The sequence below is a fragment of the Rhinoderma darwinii genome, chromosome 3 (assembly GCF_050947455.1).
Source record: "Rhinoderma darwinii isolate aRhiDar2 chromosome 3, aRhiDar2.hap1, whole genome shotgun sequence".
Classification (NCBI taxonomy): Eukaryota; Metazoa; Chordata; class Amphibia; order Anura; family Rhinodermatidae; genus Rhinoderma; species Rhinoderma darwinii.
The window spans coordinates 377,048,523-377,067,537 of record NC_134689.1 but is presented as its reverse complement, the minus strand read 5'-3'; the positions used below and the strand labels follow the sequence as shown (position 1 = coordinate 377,067,537).

The following is a 19,015-nucleotide window of genomic DNA, read 5'->3' as shown; positions in this document are numbered from 1 at the left end:
TAGGGGAGCTACAGCAGTTTATTTCAGTGCATCTAAAACCAAGAATGAAGCCACTTTGCAATTCATTTCTATAAAAATGTTTTGTGTATACAGCTCCTATTTTTAAGTATGTATCTCCATGGTTACAGACTACAAACAAACCCTGAGTCTGATTCTGCAGTCAAACTTCCTTCCCTCTGACCCCTACTTCTTGCTATCCTACATTAGGAAGAAACCTATCGTTGTCTCGTATGGAGAAGACTGTGGTCATAGTTGTAGCATGCTGTGTCCCCATTATTCCATTCATTACTCCATACCCAGGGAAAGCATTAGACATTTGGGGGACAGCCTGGCAACTGCCCAGTGCCCTCAATGATAATACCATCGCCCATGAGTGGACCACAGAACAACATCACTTTTTGTTGGATATTCCAAAGAGCTGGTTTGTGTGATGACACACGTGTCCATGAGCTGTGTCTGGTATCACGGCTCAACCCCATTCAAGTGAAAGCTACAATACCACACTCAGCCCATGGACAGGAGTGGCGCTGTCTGTGGGGAAAAAAGCAGTCATGTTTTTTGGATTATTATTTTTTTTTTGTATGACCCCTTTAAATATTTGCAGCAGGGAGTAGAATGTAGCTATTATAGACACCAATAACACAGCAAGTTCAAGATGGGCATAAATTAATATTGTCTATGGTAACTAAGAAAGGCCTGTTGTTGTAGTAATGCCCGGGTTTAGGAACTGCGCACGTTATCTTCAGGGGGTGTCATCTGAAACAAACAACTGACGCTCTCTTGCAATGCCCGGGATCGGAGATGGCTCAGATCTCCGCCGATCAACCTCTTAGATGCCGCTTTAAGCAGTGACTGTGGCACTTTGAGAGGGAGGGGCTTCCATAGATGCCCCACAATGCGATCGCAGGGTTGTGATGGGTTGGCTTTACAGCTGGGGCCCCACGGTCTGCTGTGTATGTGAGCCTATTAGGCCCTACTAATACTAGGCCTAGTGGTCGGCCTGTCCGCATAACACAGACAGGCATAATACATTGCAATACAGGAATATTACAGTGTATTATGTTAGCGATCAGAAGATCACATGTTCAAGTCCCATAGTGGAACGAAAAGAAAAAAAGTTCCAAAGAAATTGACAATAACTTTTTCCCAACAATACATTTTTTCCTTACAAAATGTTTTATATTAACAAAAAAAAAAAAGGTAAAAAAAATACCTAGTATCACCGGATACATAATGACCCGCGCTAAAAAGTGAACACGTTATTATCCCACATGGTGAAAGCTGTTAAAAAAATAAAAATAAACAATGGCAGAATTGCTGTTTTTTGTTTCCCCTCTCAAATAAAAAAAGAAATAAAATATAATCAATAAGTCCTATGTACCCCAAATGGTTACCATGAAAACTACAATGTGATCTGGATAATCTTAAGTGTCATGACTCAGAATGCAGCAACACAAAAATAAATGATTGTTTTTAGAAAAAAAATTATTGTGCAAAAAAAAAAATATTCTATACATTTAATATAGGCGTTATTGTCGGGAGAAATGTATAAGTTATGGGCTTCGGAATGTGTTGATGAAAAACAATCAAATTGCTGCTTGCGCAGCAAAATCTGCGGTTGTGATCCATCATGTGAATTACCTAGAGATTGCGAATGTTGCATCATCAGATCTCCATCTATCGAACGGGAGGGAAAGGAGAGATTGGGGAAAGAAAGCCAAGATTAAGGAGCTGTGCATACTGCTGAGAGAGCCATGGTGAAGCCAGCAGAGTTGGGATGAGGCTTCTAGTGAAACAGTGTCCACAATAGTTGTAGTCCAGTTACAGGTGTACAACAGATGGAGTGATCGGAGACATGAAGCTCTGGTCCGAGCCTGGAGGTAGGGCAGCAGTCCTCGGTGACAAACTGGGTACCGTTTATAGATGTATCCACCCTTACCTTTGCTTGAATTTGGTTAAGGCCTCGAATTTCTCATGAAACCAAATCAAAACAATATCGCAACATGCTATCAAAACCATTGACGGGCAGCAACTCTAATCACAACCACTGGGTGACCACACATAGACACATATAGCATAGACATCTATCTCGTGACAGAGTATCGTGAAATATCCAGTTTGGAAAAACAAAAAATCATGTCAAAAATCTCAGGATATGTTGAAATATGAGGACAGGTAAGGAAGGACACATCTGTACATAACTATATGAAGGGAAAGGATATAAATCTTACTAGCGCCTTTCTGAGGCGTTGCAGCTACCCAATCAATACTTGGCCTGTGGCAACAGGGGGATGGGGTATGGGCAGGGAAGAATGAGGGTATGCAGACTAGATCCATAACTGGGCGTAAGATAGCGATATAAAAAAAGACACATAATGTAATGCAGGAGCAAGTTACAGCAATTGGACAGTTAGGCCCTGTTCACATGGCGTGTATTTGACGACCGGGTCATGCAGTGTAGAAAACGGGATCACTCCTGGCCCTGTATTCTTCTGAACGCGCCCACGCCTCTGCTTCTGAATGGGTGCATGCGCAGTACAGCAGTGAAGTTTTACCGGTCGAATTGGCTCTACTGTGCCGATTACGTCACACTACATCCAGGTGCTGTACTGCGCATGCGCCGATGCCGGGGCGCGATCAGAATAATACGGAGCCAGGCGTGATTCCGTCTTCATGGCCCTGTCAACCAAAGATGGAATGGAGGGACGAACTGGGGATAGAAGGTAGATCAGTTTGGCGTAACAGTGACGCCCTCGCTGCTCCAAGAAGCTCATTTGCATATGAAGAATAAAGTTCTTATCGCTGCAACAAAGCCACTCATCTGAAAAATGAAACCGGCGTTCTATTCAGGGGAGGCTACGCTTTATTACTGTGCTGCTGCTTTCATAGGCAAATTTCTGGTGACGGACTCCCTTTAAAGTTGATGGTTACAGATCCCATGTTAAGCATCATTCTCAGCCTTCGCTTAATGTAGAGGTCGGGAGCCATTTCCCAATGTATACGTTAAGTATAGGCAAAAAACGTGATGTGAACAGGGCCTTACTTTTCAGTGACACCCGTTGCTGTTATTTATTTCGATTTTATTACTTGTTCTGCTGTAATGTACCTTTCTTGTGTCCTATTCTTACATTGGAGACAACGCAGTCTCCGCAATGCTTCTAGCGATCGGCAGGGGGCACAGCGTTCGGGGCCCCTCAGATTGGATCTAGTGCTGAGACAACATGGCAGTAAGGGTATGTTCACACGCACTAATTACGGACGTAATTCGGGCGTTTTTGCCCCGAATTACGTCTGAAAATAGCGCCTCAATAGCGCTGACAAACATCTGCCCATTGAAAGCAATGGGCAGACGTTCGTCTGTTCACACGAGGCGTATATTTACGCGCCGCTGTCAAATGACGGCGCGTAAATAGACGCCCGCGTAGAAGAAGTGACCTGTCACTTCTTTGGCCGTAATTGGAGCCGCTATTCATTGACTCCAATGAATAGCAGCGCTAATTACGGCCGTAATTGACGCAGCGTTCAAGCGCCTGCACATGGCGGTACGGCTGAAATTACGGGGATGTTTTCAGGCTGAAACATCCCCGTAATTTCAGCCGTTACGGACCCCCGCCGTGTGAACATACCCTAACAGTGGTACCCTATAGCATGATGTGTCGACCTACAGACCTTATTAGTGGTTATGTGTCATTCCGTCTTTTGTCCTGTTCCCTGCAGAAATCCTGACCGGGGTGATTGCCAGTGTGAAGAAGGATGGAGAATGGAAGGTAAGAGTCTGGGATCCGGAGAAGCTTGTCCCCCTGTATACAGCATCTAGACTGTTATGTACCAACTGTTCATATGAGACTCACCATTGTCTTCCTACAGATATTGTGAAATAGTCTGGATGTCTCCTACACATTCACCAAATATATGAGCAGTTTCCACCTTAATCAAGTAAATCTAAGTCCTTAAAGGGACCCTGAACACCATATTATTTTTCTTTATAGCAGTGGTAGCTATGTTTTGTTTTTTTCTAATACAGAGCTCCAATAACCTGCTTTGACATAGAGTTAAGGTGGTATTCCAGCCTAGAACATTTTTCACCCTTCCCAAATGTCAGAAAGGGGGTGCCCGTTTTCCCCCGGGGTGCAAAACGGCGGCTAGGAGGAGTTTGGATGGAGCAGCAGCCGGGTATGTGAAGTGCCAAACTATTCATAGGCTATAGGGCTGATAGAAACAACCAAGTGCTGTGCTCAGCTGTTTGTCTGCCCGATAACCTTTAAATGGAGCGGTAACACGCAAACATTGCCACCGTTCTATTCCAATTCGTCCTAGCCGCTGTCTAGGAGGAATGGGGACCTCTGTTGTGCAGACTGGTGGGGGTCCTAGCAGGAGGACCCCCACCGATCTAGCATTTATTACCTATCCAGTGGATAGGTGAAAAATGCTTTAGGCTGTAATACCCCTGTAATTGATCAAATTCTGTCTGTTTTCAGCCACCACTAGGGGGAGCATAGGAGCAAAATGCATGTTGTATTCACATTGAACTTAATAATAACACAGCATACAGTAAGCTCATTCTAGTGGTGGCTGCAGGCAGATCTGCGCAGGAGATTTGGAGCTCTGGATCAGAAAAACAAAGCTCTGGCCACTATAAAGATATAAGATGAAATTGATCAGTGCAGAATTTTTGAACCTTAAGGGTAGGAACACACACGGCGGATATGCGGCGTAAAACTACACCGCGTGTCTGCGCAGGGAATTCCGCCCTTTAAACCGTACCAAATTTGTGGTGTGGTTTTTCGGGCGGCGTGTCTGCTGCGGAAATACTGCAGCAATAAAAAAAAAGTTTTTACTTACCCGACCGTAATCATGGCAACGCGTTTCTCTCTTGTCTGCCTTTGGCTGCAGCAGTCAAATCGGATGAAACGTCATCCCAGGAGGCCGGGCTGCGCTCAAAAGTGAGTCGCATCGCTAGGACTACAGCAGGAGGTATGAACTTTTTTTTAAATTAATTTTAAACTAAAAATACCCTTCTTTTCAGCAAAAGTCACAACACACAGCTCTTTGTTGCAGGTTTTACCTCCCCATTTAATTCAATGGGGAAAACCCGCAGCAGAAGAGCAGTGATTTCTGCAGCTTCAAAAGCCGCACCACAGGTCAATTTATGAACGGTTTCTCCGCTGATTTTTTTTTTTTTTCGCTGTGTGGCTGAGATTTGTTCACCTATACTTCTTCTACTGTATTACCCTGCAGATTTTTTTGTTGCTGAAAATCTGCAGTGTTTCTGCCCTAAAAACGACACGTTAGAAGGTGGACTGTCACTTTAAGTCGTCCTCAGAAGTTTCTTACTTGTGTGTGGGAAAGCTGGGTGACCACCAGTATAACCACCATTGCAGATTCCACAGGGTTGATCTCTCACTGTCTTGAAAATAAAATCTCCCTAATTATGCCGCCATGCATCTCTTCCTATTGCATAACTAGGCAGACTTGCCTTTCAGTACTCTGGAAAGCTGGGTGATCAAACTGTGTGGAGCTTTAATAGCGGACCGTTCCTTGTCACACGGCTTTATTATTAACAGATCTAACTAATACATGGAAGAACAGAATTGTTAACCACTTGACAGAAGTGGACGACTGAGGGACTTCTATTTATTGCAATTTTTTCCCCCTAATTTTAGGATGAAATTCCCCTGAACTGCTCAACTATGGCAGACTTTAGCCTAACCTCTTTCTTTTAGGGCTCCACGGAAATAAATATTGGCCCTCCACTCCGTTTCTAATAGATTTTGATTTGATTTTACCCCTCATTTTAACTGTAAGCCTGATTTTATCTTTTATTTTTCATGTTCTGTCTTTCTCCTCCAGGTCCTGATCGTCGATCACACCAGTATGCGCATACTCTCCTCCTGCTGTAAAATGTCAGATATATTGGATGAAGGCATCACCAGTAAGTCACATAACTCATTTTATGGTTTGCCAACCTGTAGCAAAAGTGCAACTCCTTCATCCGGCTGTCACGGCATGATGGGGGTTATAGTTTTCCAACCGCTGGAAATCCACAGATTGGGGATCACTGGTGTATAGAAATCTATAACAATTGGAAAACTCAAAGCGGTCTAAGAGAACATAGCCTTAAATCCCCACATCAACCAATCGGAGGTCAGCGTTCATTTCTTAAAGGGTTACTACCATATAAGGCATTTATGGCATATCCACGGGACCTATAACACCAGTCCCGATCCTGCCTTGGAAGGTGGCGGACACATCCAGGCGGAGACTTCTCCATTCATTCACTGCCTGGATGTGTCGGTCACCTCTCATTCCTGTCCCTATGTAAAAACAATAAGTGCTAGGGACTGGCGGCCATCATATCAGGAGAGAGGTGACTACTGGTTAGAGTAGCACAGCCATACGGGAATGCTGGAATCCGGGGGTTTCGGTTGGTGACCCGGGAGTGGTGCTCCACTATAACGAGATTCTTTCTATATGAGTATTTTGAGAAAAAATGGATGTAGGCACTTATGATGATATCTTTTATTGTGAAAATGGAGGCTGTAACAATAGATAATGTGACGTGAAAACGGATGATTCATAATTATTATTTTTTTTATTTTCCAAACTTTAGTCGTTGAAGACGTGAATAAAAGAAGAGAGCCGATCCCCAGCCTGGAAGCCATTTACTTCATCACTCCCAGTGAGAAGGTAATTCACTCAGTGGGAATATCTTCGACTGTAGATTTAAAGGAAGTGTCCAGGATTAGAAAAACATGGCTGCTGTCTTCCAAAAACAGTGCCAAACCTGTCCATAGGTTGTGTCTGGTATTGCAGCTTAGCGCCGTTGTTTTGAATAGGACTGAGCTGCAATACCAGACACCACCTGTAGACAGGTATGGCGCTGTTTTTGGAGAGTGCAGCCAAGTTTTCTAATCCTGGACAACTTTTTTTAATGTAGTGTTTAATGGGAATGTACCACCAGTTACTAGTACAGATTATACTTTATAGATACGGTTTATTTGAACTTTCATCTCTTTTCTAGAATGGTAATATATGCGACAGGAAAATGTGGTTTACCCAGTCTGACTTCTAAGACTGAAATGTCCCTGGCTGACAAGTTGTTTGCCTTCTATGTACTCATAGTTTCTGTCCCAAAGTTTATTAAAAGGCTAGAGCTTTGTCCCCGGCCAATTCCTCGAATAAAGGGTGCCAGCTCGGAACAAACCAGAGCCAGACAGATCAATGGTACGACGGCCGATCATGCTCTGCCATTGAAGTTGATAACTGCATAAATTGACATATTGTACATGTGTAAGAACTCCGGATTGGACTGGCCCACCAGAGTATTGTGGCCCCTTCGGTGGTCATAGGCTCTAATACAACAATGCACCCCAAAGGTCCAGAAGAAGACAACCGCGTTTGGAGCCAATTACTTGTCATTAGTGTCTGTTTCTTATAAATTATTTACAAATAACTTGTAATATCTTATAGATTAACCCCTTTCCACATTAAAATCTACATGGGGGGGGGGGAGAGTTATATTACTGCATCTTCATGTACGTGATACTGTGCCTATGAGCTCCCCCGACTTTGATTGACGGTAGTCATTGCGGTGCTGTCGAAGGTTGTTTGCCAGGGGCGGCGATCACTCACTAGGGCCCCTAGTTCTGTCCAGTTCTGCTGACCGCTTCCGAAGGGGGAGTTAACACGGCATTTTTGTGTGAATTCCTTCAGGCGTTTTGAGGCAGATTTTGAATTGCCAGCATTTTTTGGGGTGTCGGGTGAGCTTTTTCCACTTGGTTTCCGCATCAAAATCATCGAAAAAAGACACTGTGTGAACTACCCCTAAGGGCGGATTTACACGAACGTGTAATACGTCCGTGCAACGCGCGTGATTTTCACACGCGTCGCACGGACCTATGCTAGTCTATGGGGCAGTGCAGACTGTCAGTGACTTTTGCGCAGCGTGAGTCCGCTGCGTAAAACTCACAACAGGTCCTATATTTCTGCGTTTTTCGAGCATCACGCGGAAGCACTTCTGTGGGACGCGCGTGATTCGCGCAACAGCAGTCAAAAGTGTGTTTGCAAACAGAAAGGCACCACATGCTTTTCTGTTTACAAACATCCAAACAGAGTGTCATAATGATGGTGGCTGCGCGAAAATCACGCAGCCGCACATCCTATGTGATGAAACACGGAGCTGTTAAGTGCCTTTTGCGCATGCAAAACGCAGCGTTTTTTGCGTGCGCAAAAGGCACACGCTCGTGTAAATCCGCCCTAAGTGTACTATCAGGCTGCCTGTCTATTAGAATGGGACTATTAACCCCTTAAGGACGCAGCCTAGTTTTGGCCTTAAAGAGGCTCTGTCACCAGATTTTGCAGCCCCTATCTGCTATTGCAGCAGATAGGCGCTGCAATGTAGATTACAGTAACGTTTTTATTTTTAAAAAACGAGCATTTTTGGCCAAGTTATGACCATTTTCGTATTTATGCAAATGAGGCTTGCAAAAGTACAACTGGGCGTGTTGAAAAGTAAAAGTACAACTGGGCGTGTATTATGTGCGTACATCGGGGCGTGTTTACTACTATTACTAGCTGGGCGTTCTGATGAGAAGTATCATCCACTTCTCTTCAGAACGCCCAGCTTCTGGCAGTGCAGACCTGTGACGTCACTCACAGGTCCTGCATCGTGTCGGCACCAGAGGCTACAGATGATTCTGCAGCAGCATCGGCGTTTGCAGGTAAGTCGATGTAGCTACTTACCTGCAAATGCTGATGCTGCTGCAGAATCAAGTGTAGCCTCTGGTGCCGACACGATGCAGGACCTGTGAGTGACGTCACAGTGCTGCACTGCCAGAAGCTGGGCGTTGTGAAGAGAAGTGGATGACACTTCTATACACAACGCCCAGCTAGTAAAAGTAGTAAACACGCCCCGATGTACGCACATAATACACGCCCAGTTGTACTTTTACTTTTCAACACGCCCAGTTGTACTTTTGCAAGCCTCATTTGCATAAATACGAAAATTGTCATAACTTGTCCAAAAATGCTCGTTTTTTAAAAATAAAAACGTTACTGTAATCTACATTGCAGCGCTGATATGCTGCAATAGCAGATAGGGGCTGCAAAATCTGGTGACAGAGCCTCTTTAAGGCTCAGAGCCCATTTTTCAAATCTGACATATTTCACTTTATGTGGTAATAACGTCGGAATGCTTAAACCTACCCAAGCGATTCTGAGATTGTTTTCTCGTGACACATTGGGCTTCATATTCGTGGTAAAATCTGGTCGATATATTCAGTCTTTATTTGTGAAAAATTGCAAAATTTAGAGAAAATTTACAAAAAATAGCATTTTTCAGAATTTAAATGCATCTGCTTGTAAAACAGACGGTTATACCACCCACAATAGTCACTAGTTCACATTTCCCATATGTCTACTTTAGATTGGCATCGTTTTTTGAACATTCTTTAATTTTTCTTGGACGTTACAAGGCTTAGAACATAAACAGCAATTTCTCATATTTTTAAGAAAATTTCAAAAGCCTTTTTTTTAAGGTACCTCTTGAGTTCTGAAGTGGCTTTGTGGGGCCTATGTATTAGAAACCCCCATAAAACACCCCATTTTAAAAACTAGACCCCTCAAAGTATTCAAAACAGCATATAGAAAGTTTTTTAACCCTTCAGGCATTTCACAGGAATTAAAGCAAAGTGGAAATGAAATTTGCAAATTTCATTTTTCTTGCTGAATTTCAATTTTATTCATTTTTTGTTCTGTAACACAGAAGGTATTACCAGAGAAACACTACTAAATATGTATTGTCCAGATTCTGCAGTTTTTAGAAATGTCCCACATGTGTCTCTAGTGCGCTCGTGGACTAAAACACAAGCCCTAGAAGCAAAGAAGAACCTAGTGCATTTTGAGTCCTCTTTTTTATTAGAATATATTTTAGGCAGCATGCCAGGTTTGAAGAGGTGTTGAGGTGCCAAAACAGTAGGAATCCCCCAATAGTGACCCCATTTTGGAAACTACACCCCTCAAGGAATTCATTTAGGGTTGTTGTTACCATTTTGACCGCACAGTTTTTTCACAGCACGTATTTGAATTGGGCTCTGAAATGAAAAAAATGTCATTTTTTCCAATAAAATGTCATTTGTGATCAAAATTTCTTATTTTCACAGGGAACAAAATACCCCATTTTGTTGCCCAATTTGTCCTTAGTGTGGCAGTACCACATTTGTGGTGATAAACTGCCGTTTGGGCCCATGGGAGGGCTCAGAAGGAAAGGAGCGCTATATGTTTGTTGGAGTCCAGATTTTGTTGGATTGGTTTTCGGGTGCCATGTCGCATTTGCAGAGCCTCAGCGGTATCAAAGCAATGGAAACCCACCAAAAGTGACCCCATTTTGGAAACTACACCCCTCAAGGAATTCATTTATGGTTGTTGTTAGCATGTTGACCACACAGTTTTTTTCACAGCACCTATTTCAATTGGGCTGTGACATTAAAAAAAATGACATTAAAATGTCATTTGTGATCAATTTTGTTGCCCAATTTGTCCTGAGTGCATCAATACCCCATTTGTGGCAATAAACTGCCGTTTGGGCCCATGGGAGGCCTCAGAAGGGAAGGAGCGCTGTGTGTTCTTTGGAGTACAGATTTTGCTGGTTTGGTTTTCGGGTGCCATGTCGCATTTGCAGAGCCCCAGAGTTATCAAAGCAATGGAAACCCACCAGAAGTGACCCCATTTTGGAAACTACACCCCTCAAGGAATTCATTTATGGGTAATGTGACCATTTAGACTCCATAGTTTCTTCACAGAACTTATTTGAATTGGGCTGGGAATTCAAAAAATATATATTTTTTCCAATAATATGTCATTTTAGCTCAAAAATTCTTATTTTCACAAGAAATAAAATACTCCATTTTGTTGCCCAATTTATCCTGAGTGCGGCAATACCCCATTTGTGGTGATAAACTGCCGTTTGGGCCCATGGGAGGGCTCAGAAGGAAAGGAGCGCTGTGTGTTCTTTGGAGTACAGATTTTGCTGGATTGGTTTTCGGGTGCCATGTCGCATTTGCAGAGCCCCAGAGGTATCAAATCAATAGAAACCAACCACAAATGACCCCATTTTGGAAACTACACCCCTCAAGGAATTCATTTATGGGTGTTGTGACCATTTTGACCCCATAGTTTTTTCACAGAACTTATTTGAATTGGGCTGGGAATGAAAACAAAATTATTTTTTTAAAATAATATGTAGTTTTGGCAGAAAATTTCTTATTTTCACAAGAAACAAAATACCCCATTCTGTTGCGCAATTTGTTCTGAGTGCCGCAATACCCCATTTGTTGTGATAAACTGCCGTTTGGGCCCATGGGAGGGCTCAGAAGGAAAGGACCACCATTTGGCCTACTGGGGATTTTCGAGTGCGAAGTCATGTATGCAGAAGCACCTGAGGTACCAGTACAGTTGAAACCCGCAAGAAGTGACCCCGTTTTAAAAACTACACCCTTAAGGCATTCATATAGAGGTGTAGTGAACATTTTGACCTGAGACCTACACCCCATAAAGTGTAATGTGGGTTCTCCCGGGTATGGCAATACCCTACATGTGGCTGTTATCAGCTGCCTGGGCACGCAGCAGGGCCCAGAGGGGAAAGACGAGGGGGGATAAGCTGTGCGGAGTGCATCAGGGTAAGTAAAATTGGGGTAAATTATAAACCAAGGAATGGATGATAAATTTTAAAACACTTTCATACAGAGCTCTGGTTATTCGGGACACGTGTCACATTGATATATTGCGTCATGCATTATCGCCCTCTCATAGCAGACTTTGCACCTCTTTTTGACTTTTTCCCTTCTTGCCAGTTTGGGGAACTTCTCCTGGAAAGTGTTGCCCTGGTACGATGCGTGTGGCCCCGCTTCCAGAAGTACTGGGTGCCCCCCCTTCTTGGTCCCTAAAGATTAGGTTCTTGATAATCACCTCTTGAAATTCCAGGAAAGTTCCCGTCTGGCCTGCACATCGACGTAGCACGTACGCATTGTACAAAGCCATCTGTATGATGTGCCCGGCCAGCTTCTTATACCTCACCGCATGGCGCTGTAGGGCTTCAGGACTTGATCTGACAAGTCCACACCTCCCATGTACCTATTGTAGTCCAGGATGCAGTCTGGTTTGGGGGTGTCCCTCTCTTCATATATCCTAAACCTGTAGGTATACCCGGATGCACTCTCACAGCTTATACATCTTCACGCCATACCTTGCCCTCTTACACGGCAGGTACTGGCGGAATTGAGCCCTCCCTTTAAAATGTACCAGGGACTCATCAATAGAAATACACTTCTCGGGGGTGTATGCTTGGGAAAACCGGGCACTGGAACGGTCTAATAGGGGTCTCCGTTTATACAAACGGTCAAAACTGGGGTCATCTCGGGGTGGGCACAGCTCATTATCAGTATAATGTAAGAAGCAAAGTATTGCCTCATTTATTTATTTTTTTAGGTTCCAGTTCAGTTCTGAAATTGCTTTGAGGGGCCCATATATTAGAAACCCCTATGAAATACCTCATTTTAGAAACTAGACCCCTCAAAGTATTCACAACAGCATGTAGAAAGTTTATGAACCCTTTAGGTGTTTCACAAAAATTTAGAGCAAAGTAGAGGTGAAATTTACATTTTTTTTTGGTCAGAAAATCCTCTTTATACCATTTTTTTTATAACACAAAAGGATTTATCAGAGAAACGCAAATTAATACGTATTGCCCAGATTCTGCAGTTTTGAGAAATATCCCACATGTGGCCCTCGGGCGGTAATGGACTGAAGCACCGGCCTCCGAAGCAAAGGAGCACCTAGTGGATTTTGAAGCCTCTTTTTTATTAGGCACCATGTCCGGTTTGAAGAGGTCTTGTGGTGCCAAAACATTGGGAACCCCCCAAAAGTGACCCCAATTTGGAAACTAGACCCCTTGAGGAATCCATCGTAGTTTTCTTGGGGTGCATGCGACTGTTTGATCAGTTTTTATTCTATTTTTAGGTGGAGTGGTGACTAAAAAACAGCAATTGTACGATTGTTTTTTTTTTCGTTTTTTTTTTACAGCGTTCACCGTGCGCTATTAATGACATATTCACTTTATTCCGCGGGGCGATACGATTACGGCGATACCAGATGTTTATAGTTTTTTTTATGTCTTATGGCGTTTGCACAATAAAATACGTTTTGTAATAAATCATTCACTTTTTGTGTTACCTTATTCTAAGAGCCATAACGTTTTTATTTTTCAATCAATAAAGCCGTGCGAGCACTTATTTTTTGCGTAACGAACTGTAGTTTCAATCAGTACCATTTTTAGGTACATGCGACTTTTTGATCTCTTTTTATTCCATTTTTTGGGAGGTGAAGTGACCAAACAATTGTGATTGTGGTTCGGTTTATTATTTTATTTTACGGCGTTCACCGTGCGGGATAAATAATGAAATAATTTTGTAGTTCAGGCCGTTACGGACGCGGCGATACCAATTATGTATAGTTTATTTGTTTGTTTATATATTTTTATTAATAATAAAGGACTGATAAGGGAAAAAGGGGGATTTTTACTTTTATTACTTTTAAATCTTTTATTTTCTTATTTTTACACATCTTTTTTTTCACTTTATTACTTTGTCCCACTAGGGGACATGAGGGCAGGAGGCCCTGATCGCTATTCTAATACACTGCACTACATGCGTAGTGCAGTGTATTAGAACTGTCAGCTACTCACTGACAGCAAGCATAGTGGGTCCTGACGTTGTCAGGACCCACTAGGCTTCCGTCTATGGCATAGCCGGACGCCATTGTTTGGTGTCCGGTTGCCATAGTCACCATCGCCGGCCGCTATCGCGTAGCAGGCCGGCGATGGCAGCTTAACCCCTAAAAAGCCGCGATCTCTATAGAACGCGGCTTTTAAGGGGTTAATCAGCGGGGACACAGCGATCGGTCCCCGCTGTAGGAGCTGTGACAGCTGCTGAACAAGACAGCAGCTGTCACAGCTCCTGTATGTGTCGGGAGGACGGCCGTTACTCCCGAGACGTACTATTACGGCATGGAGCGCTAACGATACAGCTGCCATGACGTAATAGTACGTCAAGGAGCGGGAAGGGGTTAAGAATATAATGATTGTTAAATAAAGCTTAAAGAATAAATTCACAAAAAGACACACATTTTTTTTATTTAACCACTTCCTGACCAGAAGCTTTACCCCCCCCCCCCTTCCCGACCAGGCCCATTTTTACGTTTTAGCCATGTGCCAATTTAAAAGCAAATTGTTGTTCTATTATTTTTCCAACCTACATGTATTTGGTTTTGGTTTTCTCAGAACATATTGGGCTTCCATATTGTGTGAAAAAAAGAATACATATATTTAACTTTTTTAAAAATATGGAAGGAAAAATTGAAAAAAATGTGATCTTAGTTGATGGTTTTTCTGACATCTGGTCCATGGCACTGGGTAAACACACCTGAAAACAGATTTGGCAACTACTGCCGACTTCACCGATACCAAATATGAGTCCATTTCATACACGCTGGGCGCAATGCGGAGCTTACAATGAATGGTGCGCAAACTGGCTTTTGGAGAGCAATATTCCAAAGCTGATTGGCTGACACCATGCGACCATTACAGATGTGACGTTTCCAGTCCACAAAAATTGATGGCCCAGCTGAGTTTGACTTGGAAACAGCGTCGGAATCTGCACCAAAAAAATGCCAAAATAGTTTTTTTTTTATTCTGGGAGGCAGAAAAGGCGTTTTGCATTCGTGGGCCTCAATGGCCGCGGGCGAAAAACGCTGCAAAAAAGTTCAGGCATGTCAAAATCCCGGTCCGTGATTACAGCTCCGGCCGGCCGCGTACAGTCACCCACATTTGCAGGCCGTGCTCCCAATATAAAGTATAGGAGCACGGTCCGTAAAATAAAAAAATAGGACACGTCCTATATTGACTCCAGACACCCCAGCTGATCAGCTGATTGATGGGGCCGCGGCATTCTTCTCCATAGCCCTTTCACAGGTTACAGGCACAGCGTCGTACACATCAAGAGCCCCTGTGCCTGGGATTGCAATGAAGTGCATGAACTGAGCTGCAATCCCAGGCACAGCCGCTACCATTTGCCTATTGCTTGAGTCTCGAGCAGAGCATCCGCTAGCGCTTTGATCGGGACTCCGGCCCTGCTCCCAACATCCATATTTGGTCAATTCAGGGGTTTCCTATCGCTGGAGTTCCTGAGCAAAGCATCAGCTGATGCTCTGCCTAGGGACTACAGCACTTCTGTCACTGTCCATATATGGACAATGTCGTCGGCAGCTGTACTGGAGTCCTCGAGCAAAGCATCAGCTGATGCTTTGCCCGGGGACTCCAGCCCTGCTCCCAACGTTACTGTCCATATATGATCAGTGACGTGGGCAGAAGTGCTGTAGTCCCGAGGCAGAGCATCAGCTGATGCTCTGTTTGGGAACTCCAGCGATAGGAAACCCCTGAATTAACCAAATATGGACGTCGGGAGCAGGGCCGGACTCCTGAGCAAAGCGCTAGCTAATGCCCTGCTCGGGACTCAAGCAATAGACAATGTGACAGCCCCTTGCAAAGCTGTTGACTAACAGCTCCTACAATGCAGTGGGACAATTTTTCTTACATCATATTAATGTATAGTGTTTGGTCTAAAAAGGCACTGAACCAGCAGGGTATGCTGGCAGATTTTATCTCCGATGCCTGTCCATTTTCCACTTGCAAAAAGGAGAAGTTCCTGGGTTTTTTAATTCCCCAAATCTGCCCTGACCTGTGTAGCGCCCTCAGGCTTTATATTGAAATCTACCTTCACTCAAAACAAACTTTCATCTTTACAAGGTTGTAACTTTTCTACAGTGTTAAAGAGGCTCTGTCACCACATTATAAGTGCCCTATCTCTTACATGAGATCGGCGCTGTAATGTAGGTGACAGCAGTGCTTATTTCTAAAAACTATCTATTTTCACCAAGTTATGAGCGTTTTTTTTTTGTGTTTTTTTAGCTTTATGCTAATGACTTTCTAAATGCCCAACTGGGCGTGTGTTTTATACTTTTGACCAAGTGGGGGTTGTGGAGAGAAGTGTATGACCCTGATTGGTCAGCGTCATACACTTCTCTCCACAACGCCCACTTGGTCAAAAGTAAAACACGCCCAGTTGGGTATTAAGAATGTCATTAGCATAAAGCTAAAATCGCTCCTAACGTGGTAAAAATAGATTGTTTTTCTAAATAAAAAGCATTACGGTCACCTACATTACAGCGCCAATCTCATGTAAGAGATAGGGCACTTCTAATGTGGTGACAGAGCCTCTTTAAGAGTATGTGAACACTCAATCATCACCTCCATATTTGATTCTTAACCATCTTGTTACGATACCATGGCCGTTGCTAGTTCTGTAACATGGGTGCTGGGATTTCTAGCCACGTTGGTTAACAAGGCCTGGCTCGTAGTCAGTGTTACCATTCATCCCAAAGATGTTCAATGAATTTGAGGTTAGGAATCTGTCCAGGCCAATCTAGTTCTTTAACACCAAAATCTGAGAACTATTACTGCATGGACCTTGCTCTTTGTACACAGCCGATGTCCTCCTTAAAATGTTTTCCTAAAATCTTGCCACAAAGTTTGAAGCACACCACCCTGTAGAGAGTCACTATACGTTTCACTAGAACGAAGAGCCAAGCCCACACCACGGGAAATTGCACCATTCCATTAGTCTTCTATGCAAAACTTTATAGCTGAAAGGATGTATTGTCTTTGGGGGTCAATCACATTTGACAGATGCAGTTACCAGATGGTGGAGCTGGATTCATCCCTCCTGAGAATGCATTTTCAGTATCCTGCAGTAATGTGCTTTTACACCTTTCCAGCTGCCACCTGGCATTGTGTATAGAGATCTCAGTCTTGTGTACGTGGCTACACCTAGTGTAAGTAATACAGTGGAAGCTCTTACACTAGGTAAGAAGTACACCACCCCACTCCCTCCCACTTTAATATTTTTTTCTTTTAGTACAAGAAAGATCATTCTAGATAATACAAAAACCCGCTCAATACATTGGCCAAGGCTTGTCTTTGATTCTGACTATATCTATAAATTCACTTAATGCGGACTCTTAACGCATCTGACATCATTACTTTTATGGCCATGACATAACATTATAATGGAATCCGTCTTGCAGGTTTTCAGTGACCCTTGCCATGGCCATGTCACATTCACTATATACTACAGTGTGATGTTTTTTTTGATGGTAACGTCTGCCTATTCTCCTCTGAGAATAAAGACACTATTCTCATGGCGATAATGACCCAAACCAGTTCCACCAGTTCCTACAATGCTTGCTACTTTTAGAACCAGCTACAATAACAATTACATAGTTCCGTGATATTGCACCATAAGATCCTCCTGTGCACTCGTTCTAGCAAAGAGCCGAGATTTTCCTTTTTACGTATACAACTCCTAAGCAGACCTATGTGTCTCCATGGTTACAGACTCTCACATCTGTATCCAACTTGTTGTTATACATTTTATAGGTCAACAATAAGTAGGGGACTTATGTAAGAGAGTTTGGGGGGAATTTATTAACCTTGTTGCAAAAATAACGAAAAGTCGCTACCCTTTTTACGCCGCCTGCCCTCGCCACTTTTGAATAAAAGGGCCGGCTTAACAAAAGGGGACTGGCCATCGCGGCCGAACAGATTTACCGTCATTTATGCCAGAAAAATGGCAATTCTAGCCGGTGTAGATTTCCCTGTAAAGTGCGTAGCAAAGCAGAGGCTTGTGCCAGGTTCAGTACCTTGCGCCCCTTCCTCGATCGCCTATTCGTAAATGTGTGAACGGTTTATGAAGACTGGCATATTGAATGCCAGTCTTAATAAATCTCCCACTATGACTGCAGGATTAGACTACACAGGATTTTTTTTGCAGTCTTTAACCATGGAGAAACATAGGTCTGCATAGGAGCTGTATGCACACAACGATAGGATACTTTTAATTAAGTGTATTTGCAATGTTACCTCATTTGTTGTCTTTTCTATTTTTTGGAGCATGATTATTGCTTTCCGCCATTAACTTTATCTGATCAGGGGCCCTGTTTTAGCTCATCTAGCCATAATAGGACATTGCTTGAGGCAGACACATTCCGTAATTGAAAACGGCTTTGACCTTATACATGGGAGGAGAGGGTTAGAAAAGCATAGAGACCAGTTAGATTATAGCCAGTATTTTTAGTAGAGGTTGCACACTGATTGGTTGTTACAGTCTAGAATACTTCCACTTGGCACTAGTTTTAAAGGGAACTTTTGTCCTGACAGAAATTAGAGTATTTCACTTAGTGGATGCAAATGACGAGCGCCGCATGTAAAAACGACACGTGAAGCCAAAAGTGTCCACTGAGAGGTGCTATTCATCATTTGTATATGGTTAAAACCTCATCTGGCTACTCTCTGCTGTGTCGTAGGTACAAACCCACCTACACGCTTAGCTCTATTGTAGCTTCTCTTAGGGCTTGTCCACACACAACGGAATTGCTGCAGAAAGTTTCTGCAGCAATTCCATAGAAAATAGCAGACTCTCCGCTGCGGCAAAAAACTCACGATTTCCTACGGTTTTTACGTCAGAAAATGGTACGTAAATTGCTGCGTTTTTCACAATGCTGGGAGATGATGACATCCCCTAAAAAAAAACGAAGCAATTCTGTCCACAATCCGCAGCAGGAATTGACGTGCTGCGGTCCGAAAAATACGCACCGCAGGTCAATTTCTGCTCGGAATTTTTACGCAGCGTGTGGATGAGAGTTGTTAGATTTCATCCACTACGCTGCTACTGTATTCTGCTGTGTTTTTTTTCCCTCCGAAATTCCGGAGATAAAAAATGCGACAATTCTGCAGCGTGTGGACGAGCCCTTAGAGGTTTTTCTTATTCGTAGGGACCACTTGGTTTTATTAATTTTCTAATAGATTTAAAGTTCTTATCATATGCCCTAATTGGGAATTCTGAGTTAA

The 19,015-nt window shown here is 43.2% G+C and overlaps 2 protein-coding genes across 3 annotated transcripts in view; one reads left to right on the top strand and one right to left on the bottom strand.

The window, feature by feature from the left end:
- Positions 1-19,015, top strand: part of STXBP2 (syntaxin binding protein 2) — a 66,231-nt gene that overhangs the window by 13,709 nt on the left and 33,507 nt on the right. Inside the window, exons 2-4 of the mRNA XM_075858799.1 lie at positions 3,718-3,767; positions 5,851-5,932; positions 6,611-6,687. Coding sequence (XP_075714914.1) covers positions 3,718-3,767; positions 5,851-5,932; positions 6,611-6,687 — 209 coding nt within the window. The remainder of the gene's footprint in view (positions 1-3,717; positions 3,768-5,850; positions 5,933-6,610; positions 6,688-19,015) is intronic.
- The window catches only part of RETN (resistin), a 115,541-nt gene that overhangs the window by 89,228 nt on the left and 7,298 nt on the right, over positions 1-19,015 (bottom strand). Inside the window, exon 2 of one of the 2 annotated variants that reach the window (XM_075858802.1) lies at positions 18,029-18,176. The exons of the other annotated variant lie outside the window; for it this stretch is intronic. Within the exon in view, the coding sequence (XP_075714917.1) occupies positions 18,029-18,033 (5 nt within the window). The 5' untranslated portion in view covers positions 18,034-18,176. The remainder of the gene's footprint in view (positions 1-18,028; positions 18,177-19,015) is intronic. 2 annotated transcript variants of the gene reach the window in all.